At 42.1% G+C, this 9,733-nt stretch overlaps 1 protein-coding gene across 2 annotated transcripts in view; it reads right to left on the reverse strand.

The window, feature by feature from the left end:
- The window catches only part of TCEANC2 (transcription elongation factor A N-terminal and central domain containing 2), a 39,919-nt gene extending 30,268 nt beyond the window's left edge, over positions 1–9,651 (reverse strand). Inside the window, exons 1-2 of one of the 2 annotated variants that reach the window (XM_047789020.1) lie at positions 9,493–9,651; positions 8,712–8,854 (exon numbers count right to left, since the gene is read on the reverse strand). In XM_047789020.1, the coding sequence (XP_047644976.1) occupies positions 8,712–8,813 (102 nt within the window). In that variant the 5' untranslated portion in view covers positions 8,814–8,854; positions 9,493–9,651. Of the gene's footprint in view, positions 1–8,711 lie in introns of both variants that reach the window. The other variant, XM_047789021.1, reaches the window with a different exon arrangement.
- Positions 9,652–9,733: the final 82 nt, after the last annotated feature.

Here is a 9,733-nt window from a genome sequence, read left to right on the forward strand (position 1 = left end):
TACACCACAGCTCACAGCAACGCCAGATTCTTAACCCACTGAGTGAGGGCTGGGATCAAACCTGCATTCTCTTGGATACTAGTCGGGTTCTTTAACCACTGAGCCACGAAGAGAACTCCTTTTTTATTGGTCGTTATTATTGTATTTGTTATAATCTTTGATCAGTGATCAGTGATCAATGATCTTTGATGTCACTATTATGATTCTTTTGGGGTGTCACAAACCATGCCCATAAAAAATAAATTTAACTGATAAATGTTCTGACTGCTCCACCATTAGGCCATTTCCCCATCTCTCTCCATCTCCTTGGGCTTGCTATTCCCTGAGACAATACTGAGATCAGGTCAGTTAATAGCCCTACAATGGCCTCCAGGTGTTCAAGTGAAAGAAAGAGTAGCACTCTCATTTTAAATCAAAAGCTAGAAATGACCAAGCTTAGTGAGGAAAGCATGTCGACAGCTGAGACAAGTTCAAAGTAGGCCTTTTGCATCAAGCAATTAGCCAAGTTGTGAATGCAAAGGAAAAGTTCTTTAAGAAAATTAAAAGTGCTACTCTAATGAACACAGTATATGTTCTTATTGCATACATGGAGAAAGTCTTATTGCTATAACGGAGAAAGCTTTAGTGGTCTGCATACATCAAACGAACTACAATGTTCACTAAAGCCAAAGCCTAATCTAGAGCAAGGCTCTAGCTCTCTTCAGTTCTACGAAGGCTGAGAGAGCTGCAGAGAAAAAAGTTTGAAGCAGCTGAGGCTGGCTCATGAGGTTTAGGGAAGGCATCTCCATAACATAAAAGTACAAGGTAAAGCAGCAGGTGCTGAGATGGAAGCTCTAGCAAGTTATGCAGAAGATTTAGCTAAGATAATTAATGAAGGTAGCTATACTAAACGACGGATTTTCAATGCAGATGAAATATCATTTTGGAAGAAGATGCCTTCTCAGGTTTGCATAGCTAGAGAGGAGAAGTCAAAGTGGTAGGAACTGGCAGACTCTTTTACTAGGGGCTAAAGCAATTGGTGATTTTGTTGAAGCCAATTCTCATTTATAACTTTGAAAATCCTAGGGTCCTTAATAATTTCATGAAAGCTACTCTGCCGGGACTCTATAAATGGAACAACAAAGCCTGGAGGACAGCACATCTGTTTACAATACAATTTACTGAACATTCTAAGCTCACTGTTGAAAACTATCACTCAGAAATAAAGATTCCTTTCCAAATATCACTGCTCAAGGACAATACACCTGGTCACTAAAGAGCTCTAGATGTATGAGATTAATGTTTTCCCTGCCTGCTAACACAGCATCCATCCTGCCGCCAGAAGATCAAGGAGTAATTTTGACTTTCAGGTCCTAGAATATACTCCTAGATATACATATATCTAGAAATACATTAAAAGTACATTTCATAAGGCTATAGCTGCCATAGACAGTGACTCCTCTGATGACAAAGTAAATTGAAAGTCTTCAGGAAAGAACATTCTAGATGCAAATAAGAATATTCATGATTCATGGGAAGAAGTCAAAATATCAACATTAACAAGAGTTTGGAAGAATCTGATTACAATTCTCACAGATGACTTTAAAGAATTCAAGACTTTAGCAGAGTAATTAACTGCAATTGTGACGGAAAGTGCAAGAGAACTAGAATTAGAAGTGGAGCCTGAGGATGTGACTGAATTGCTGCAATCTGAAGAAAAACTTTAATGGAAAGGAGTTAATTCTTATGGATGAGCCAAGAAAGAGATTTCTTGAGATGAAATCCACTCCTGAAGATGCTAAGAAGACTGCTGAAAGGCCAACAAAGGATATGACATAAACTTAGTTGATAAAGCAGCAGCAGGGTTTGGTGGGCTTCCCTTCATTTAAGAAGTTCTATTGTGAGTAAAATGCTATTAAACAGCATTGCATGCTACAGAGAAACCATTCATGAGAGGAAGAATCAATCGATGTGGCAAACTTCACTGTGTTATTTTAAGAAACCACCCCGAAATTCAGCAACCACCACTACAATCAGTCAGCAGCCATCAACATCCAGGTAAGACCCTCCATTAGCAAAAAGACGACAACTCGCTGAAGGCTCAAATGACGGTTGGCATTTTTTAGCAATATTCTAAGTGTACATATTAAGATATGTACACTTTTTTAGACATAATGCTACTGCACACTTAAAAGACTACAGCACAGTGTAAACATAAACTTTTATATGCACTGGGAAACCAGAAATTAGCTTTACTGCAGTGGTCTGAGGTCAGACCTGCAGTATCTCCAAGGTAGGCCTGTATCTTCAGCTCCCACTTAAGAGCTCTGGGTTTGGATTTCCCCTCTCTTCCTGGCACGTGAGGGTTTTTCTTTCTTCTTTTCATGCTCAGCTGTGTACTCGAAACTTTTTCACCAGCACTTCTATCTGGTTAGAATGAAGGTAGGGGTTCCACATCAGATCATTCCAGCATAAGGTACTATAGAAGCCCAAGCTCTTTAGCATGGTATAAAAAGCTTACATGACTTGGCTCCTGAAATCCTTTTCGGCCTCACCATCAACTCAACATATACCAAATTATTTGAAGCTGCCTAAATGAATCACAGGAATTCACACCTTCTGCCTGGGATGCTTTCTTTGCTTCAACCACGTGATAAACACCTATTTATTTTTAAAGGCTCTTCCAGCATCACCTCCTGTATGTAGCCTTTCCTGCCTCTCTCCAACCACATTTGATGAAACTCCCTTGAGTCCCTTTGTAGTCAATTACCGCACCTGTGCTTTCTGCAAATAGTCATCCACAAGGCTCTCTTCTCCACTAGACTGTGAGCAACTTGGGGGCCGGAACAATTTCTTACTTGTCTCTCTATCCCCAGGGCACAGGAGGCATAACAGAACAAAGCTATTCATACCTTTGAGGACTAAGTATAGTACAGTCTTCAGATCTGAAATGTTAGGGCAAGATTAGAAAAATAGAGATGTCAGTTCCAGAGCAGAGGAATTCCATGTACATACGAAGAATGTTTCCTTGTTTTTGCCCAAATATGGGCTTCCAAACGGATATTTTAAGTTCTTATCTGAATTTTTTAGAGGAAATAGGGAAGTGGACACAAAAATATCAATGGGAAGTTACAATGAGTAATGAAACGGTTATTGCCAGAAAGAAAAAGTGCTTTCCAAAATATTATCTGGCCTTACAGTTGTGGATGGCCGAAACATCAGGTTTAGGAGTTCCCTTGTGGTCCAGTGGGTTAATGATCTGGCGTTGTCACTGCAGCAGCTTGGGTTTGATCCCTGGCCTGGGAAGCTCTATGTGACATGCATGCAGCCAAAAAAAAAAAAGACAAAAAAAGACTGTTAAAACATCAGGTTTGATAAAACCAATTAGGGAAAATGATTTGTTCATAAGCAATAACAAGGCAACCATTCCACGGGTGGGGGCAGAGGATAACACACTGGCTAGTCAATCCTACAAAGGGAGGAAAGATTTATGCAGCATTCTTAAGTGAGGAACCTAAAATTATTAGCGCATTCCAGAATCTTTCCATTTAAAACAATATCCTATTGCAACCAACAGAAGAAATCACTTTCCCTTAGGGAGTAAGAAGACATTAACCAAATTAACCTTTACTATTCAAATGTACACTATATGAGTATCACTTTTATTGGATGTGATAAGGCTATGGCAAAATTACTTGTAATATGTTGATAACAGAAGTACAATGATGCTAGTATTCCAAGATTTTATACCTCCTCTGCTGACATTCAGAAACCTCTACTTGCAGACTGTGGAACCAGACTGTCTAGTTCAAATCCCAGCTCTGCCACTGACAGCTTCATGACTCTGGACAAGCTACTAATCTCTCTGTGCCTTAGATACATCATCTGTAAAATATAAATGATAAAAGCATCCATTTCACAGAATTATCAGAATTTAAAGTTAATATATGCAAAGCACTTAGCATAATACCTAGCTGATAGAATTGGGCTCAAGAAATGTAAGTAGTAATCATTTTTATTATTATCATCATCACCATCACCATCCTTAGCTCCAGTTTCACTACACAAGCCTCTCTTTTTCCATATGTGAAAAGAGGGAATGATTTATTATGTGCCAAGCACAACAGTTAGCCCGTTCAACATACATTTTTTATTTAGCCCTCATAACAGCCTTACAGGTTTGATACTGTTATTTCTAATGTTCCTGACGAGGAAATTGAGGCTTGGACATTCAGCAGATGCTTGGCATTGAAATGTGGCTGGTGTGTAGGAACAGTCACTAGGCAGAAAGTGGACCTAGCTCACTCTCCAGAATTCACATGTAACTCAACTTCTTTTTAATCTGTCATTGGGCACACAGGAAAGTAAGCGTGGGTGCCTGTACAAAGCAAAGAGAATAGCAAGTACCACTTATCGAATGGCTGGATGTCACTACTTCCCTCTACCTAGCTAAATCATCTTTCCATCCCTTTAAGGAGCTCTGACATTCAAACAGATGCTGAGCTCTCACCTCTCATAACTCTTTTAAAATTTTTTTTTTTTTTTTTTGCTTTTTAGGGCAGCACCTACAGTACATGGAGTTCCCAGCCTAGGGATCCAATCAGAGCTGCAGCTGCTGGCCTATACCACAGCCATAACAACGCCGGATGCTTAACCCACTGAGCAAGACCAGGGATCAAACCAGCAATCCCATGGCTCCTAGTTGGATTTGTTTCCGCTGCACCATGATGGAAACTCCTCACCTCTCTTAACTCTTAACCTTAACTGTCTAAACAACAATTTTGCAATGGAGCACATAAGATTTTGTACCACTATTTATTAATTTCTTATGTTACGATTCCCTAATAGGGAGTTCCAGGAGGGCTCATACTTGGATCTTTCTTATGCTCCCTAAAGTACCTAGCACAGTGCTGAGCATAAAGTTATTTCACCATAACATTTGTAGAATAGTTTACAATATGGAACAGCAAGGGCATCTTCAAATAATAATGATTACTGTTTAGTCAACAAATTTTTACATACAATGTAGCAAGCCTTGGAGCAAAATCCGAACACAGTAAGAGACTGCAGTCCTGGTCCTAATAGTTCATAACAGACAGGGGAAGCTACAGGTAACCAGATAATTATAGTAGGGTAACTGCTATGACAGATATTTGAACCAAGTGCTAAGAGGGAAGATTAATTCCCCAAAAAGGACTCAGAAAGCAGTTCAACATTCACTTACTTAACAAATTATTTATTGACCACTTAATATGTGCCAAGCACTGTGATAGATCCAAGAGTAGAGAGGTAAATAAAATGTCCAAGGTCCCTTTACTCAAGAAACTTCTAATCTAAGATTCACTTGAGTGGGCTGACAAACGAGTAGGAACGGACCTTGTAAAAAATGGAGGTATGGGGACTAGCATCAAATCAAAGCCCTGGAGGCGTAAGAGGATAGCTTATATAGAGAATAGCAAAAAATGGGGTGTGGCTGGAATGCATTCCTGTGGATAGGGCGCTACAAGAGATGAAGCAAGACAGCTCACGGGGACAAAACAGAAAGGGGCTCCTAAGCCATGCCAAAGCTTTGAGAGATCCAGTTCATTTGGTCATTCAGAAAAATGTACCATGGCCTCCTATATGTCAAGCCCCATACCAGCTACTGGGGCCACAAAATCGTTAAGACATAGTCTTGCCAGAAGCTTGGCGTGTAGTGGGACCCAGACATATAAAGAAACACTTATTGGAGTTCCCGTCGTGGCTCAGTGGTTAACAAATCCGACTAGGAACCATGAGGTTGCGGGTTCGATCCCTGGCCTCGCTCAGTGGGTTAGGGATCCGGCGTTGCCATGAGCTGTGGTGTAGGCTGCAGACACGGCTCAGATCCCCGAGCTGCTGTGGCTCTGGCATAGGCTTGCGGCTACAGCTCCGATTAGACCGCTAGCCTGGGAACCTCCACATGCTGCAGGTGCGGCCCTAAAAAGACAAAAAGACAAAAAATAAAATAAAATAAAAAACAAATAAATAGGTGGGGGCATTTTTGCTCATCACAATAAGAGGTGCTATTGGCATTGAGTATCTGAGGACTAAGGATATTTAATTCTGTACAACTCACAGGACAGTTCCAAATGATGAAGAATTCTCTTGCCTCAAATGACCACAGTGTTCCTTTGAAGAAACACTGATATACTTCAACACCCACATGTTCTAGATGAGGACAGAGTGAGATCCCAGAGAAGGAAATGAACTGCTAAGATCACCCAGCTGGATAGTAAGGCCTAAAACCCAGGGCTTCTATTTATACTTCCCTTCTCTGCTTTCTAATCTGGGTCTGGTAAGCCTGTGGCACATCCAGAAGAGCAGTCCAACTGAGTATACAAGTCAAGTGCTCAGAGGGCCACCTTATGATCACAGTCCTTTGCACATTTTCTCTAGCCCCGGATTCCACTCTCACCTTCAGAGACGTAGGCTAGAGGTGCAAGTCTGGCGTCATCAGCATAAGAAGCCTTAAGATAAATACGATTGCCCTGGCCAAATATATAAATGTAAATGTAGGAGTCCCTGTTGTGGCGCAGCAGAAATGAATCCGACTAGTAACCATGAGGTTGTGGGTTTGAGCATCTAGCGTTGCCGTGAGCTGTGGTCACAGACTCGGCTCGGATCCCACGTTACTATGGCTGTCGTGTAGGCTGGCAGCTGTAGCTCCTATTTGACTCTCAGCCTGGGAACCTCCATATGCCCCAGGTGCGGCCCTATAAAAGAAAAAAAAAAAAGGGAGTTCCCGTCGTGGCGCAGTGGTTAACGAATCTGACTAGGAACCATGAGGTTTCGGGTTCGGTCCCTGCCCTCGCTCAGTGGGTTAACGATCCGGCGTTGCCGTGAGCTGTGGTGTAGGTTGCAGATGCGGCTCGGATCCCGCGTTGCTGTGGCTCTGGTGTAGGCCGGTGGCTACAGCTCCGATTCGACTCCTAGCCTGGGAACCTCCATATGCCGCGGGAGTGGCCCAAGAAATAGCAACAACAACAACAACAACAACAAAAAAGTAAATGTAACAAAAATCTGGGGAGTAGAGTCTAGTGGAGAAAAGAGGAACCAAAAAAAGGGAACCGAAAAGAAAAATTCAGTAATGTAGGAGGAGGGGTTCAAAAGACCAAGGGAACTAATTACAAGCAGTTTTTGAAAATACTCAACATCACTAATTATTAGAGAAATGCAAATCAAAATTGCAATAAGGTACCACCTCACACCAGTCAGAATAGCTATCATTAATACATCTACAAATAAAAAATGCTGGAGAGGGTGTGGAGAAAAGGGAACCCTCCTACACTGTTGATGGGAATGTACATTAGTACAACCACTATGGAAAACAGTATGGAGGTTCCTCAGAAAACTAATACGGAACTACCATATGATCCAAAATTCCACTCCTGGGCATCTATCAGGAGATACACAAAACCACAATTCAAAAAGATATTTGCACCTGCACGTTCATAGCAGCACTATTCACAAAAGCCAAGACCTGGAAACAACCTAAGTGTCCATCGACAAAGGAATGGATTAGGATGTATGTATATACAATGGAATACTACTCAGCCATAAAAAGGAACAAAATAATGCCACTGCAGTAACATGGATGCAACAAGAAATTCTCATACTAAGTGAAGTAAGTCAGAAAGAGAAAGACAAATACCATATATCACTTATATGTGGAATCCAAAATATGGCACAAATGAACCTATCTACAAAACAGAAACAGACTCACAGACATGGAGAACAGACCTGTGGTTGCCAAGAGAAGGGGGAGGTAGTGGGATGATGAACTGGGAGTTTGGGTTAGTAGATGAAAACTATTACATTTAGAATGGATAAGCAATGAGGTCCTATTGTATAGTACAGGGAACTATATCCAACCTTTGGTGACAGAGCATGATAGAAGATGATATGCGAAAAAGAATGTATATATATGTATGTCTGGGTCACTGCCATACAGAGAAATTGGCCCAACACTGCACATCAACTATACTTTGATTTTTAAAAGAACTTTTTGGTTTGGTGAGGGGTTTTTGTTTGTTTTTGGCTGCACCTTCGGCATGTGGAAATTCCCAGGCCAGTACTCAAACTCCAGCCACAGCAGTGACTACACTGAGTCCTTAATAGGTAGGCCAGCAGGGAAGTCCAGTTTTTTGTTTTTAATGAAGTAATAACGACCATTAATTGGGTACTTTAGAGTCATTGATTCCTTCTTGGTTGTCTATCCTGTATTTATTCCTTACTTCCTCCTTGCTAACAGAAATCAGTTTGAGGTTGCAAAGAGTTCATTTAAACAGTCTCTTTTCTAGTCTGAACTATAGTTGTGAAGGCCATGTGACACTGCTCTGTCCAACAAGATACGAGGGAACTGTACTATCACTCAGTCTTACTGAGTTTGCACAGGGTTACACAGACTCATACCTGGTACATGAATATTCCATTTAACAGACAAGAAAATTCTGCAAAAAAAAAAGTAACTTTGGGGGCTTATCTTACAAGCTGGAAAAACATACCACAAAGCCAAAGTAATTAGAAAGGCATAAGGGAGTGCAGGAATTGATAAACAGACTACGAGGGAAACAAATTAGGAGTGGTCAGGAACAGTTTGGGGGGGACGTATAGCAAAAATAATTCATAGATCTTCCATAGTAGAATTCCTCCAGACCTTCTTGCTATTATAGTCCTTTGCACATTTTCTCCACTCCCAGAGCCCCTCTCACCTTCAGAGATTCAATGGTGGCCTGCTTGTAAATCTTTCCTCCAGGATCTTTCTTCTGAGGACTACTTTGGATTCTGGGCGTTCGAATGACAAATTTATCCATTGCTAGGAACTCCAACTACCTTCACGTGCTTGCACCGTGTACTGCTCAAGAAAGAGGGCAGATTCTAAAACCTCATCAAAACTTCTGTGATGTGAGTTCCCTAAAGTGACCCAATTGGGTTCTATAACTCTGAAAGCATAAACTCTGAATTAAGAGGACCCTTGACTGGAATTTACAGGAAGATTTCCTCTTTTAAGAAGATGTAAAAGAAACGTCTTCCTAAAAACTGAATCTGTATACAACGACCGGTCTTACTTCCTGAATTAGGAAGTGCACGCTGCACAGGGGCTTCCAACAATGGACCAGGGTTGGAGCCTGGTGACTTGAAAAGCCTATTCCATCTTAGGTTGAGTTGTGGCAGGTTACAGTTCCCCTGGGTTCAATGAAGCTCTCTTAATAACCACCCCACCAAAGCCACAATCCAAAGAGTTTCCCTAGTAACCAGCCGGTCCTCACAAAAACCAGTCATCTCCAGGACCTGCTGGGTGGTCAAAGGACCCTAAACAAGACTGTCGTGCTCTGGACCCCAGAGGAAAGGGAAACACCATCTTCCTTTGCTGTCAGCACGCAGGAGCCCACGAAGAGGAAGCTTAACAACGATGTCCTGTGAGACCCACCGGGAAAAGCAGCCCTGCAAGCAGCCGGACCCCTCCAGAACCCACCCTCTGAGGGCCCAAACCTGGACTGTGGGGGTGAGAGCTAAGCCGACGCTTCCTCCCACCGCCGTGGTGTTTTGTTTTGTTTTGTTTTGTTTTTTCCTTTTTTTCGGAAAAGGCTGCACCCGCCAGCGGAGCTCCAAGGGGGAACGCGGGAGGGAGCGGCTAAAGCAAATCACACTCCCCAGAGTGCACCGCGAAGGGGCGAGTTCGGGCGTTTCTAAGACGGCTGTAGTTCTCCGAGACCAACTTTCTCGACCCACC

Source organism: Phacochoerus africanus, chromosome 8, assembly GCF_016906955.1.
Source record: "Phacochoerus africanus isolate WHEZ1 chromosome 8, ROS_Pafr_v1, whole genome shotgun sequence".
Taxonomy (NCBI): Eukaryota; Metazoa; Chordata; class Mammalia; order Artiodactyla; family Suidae; genus Phacochoerus; species Phacochoerus africanus.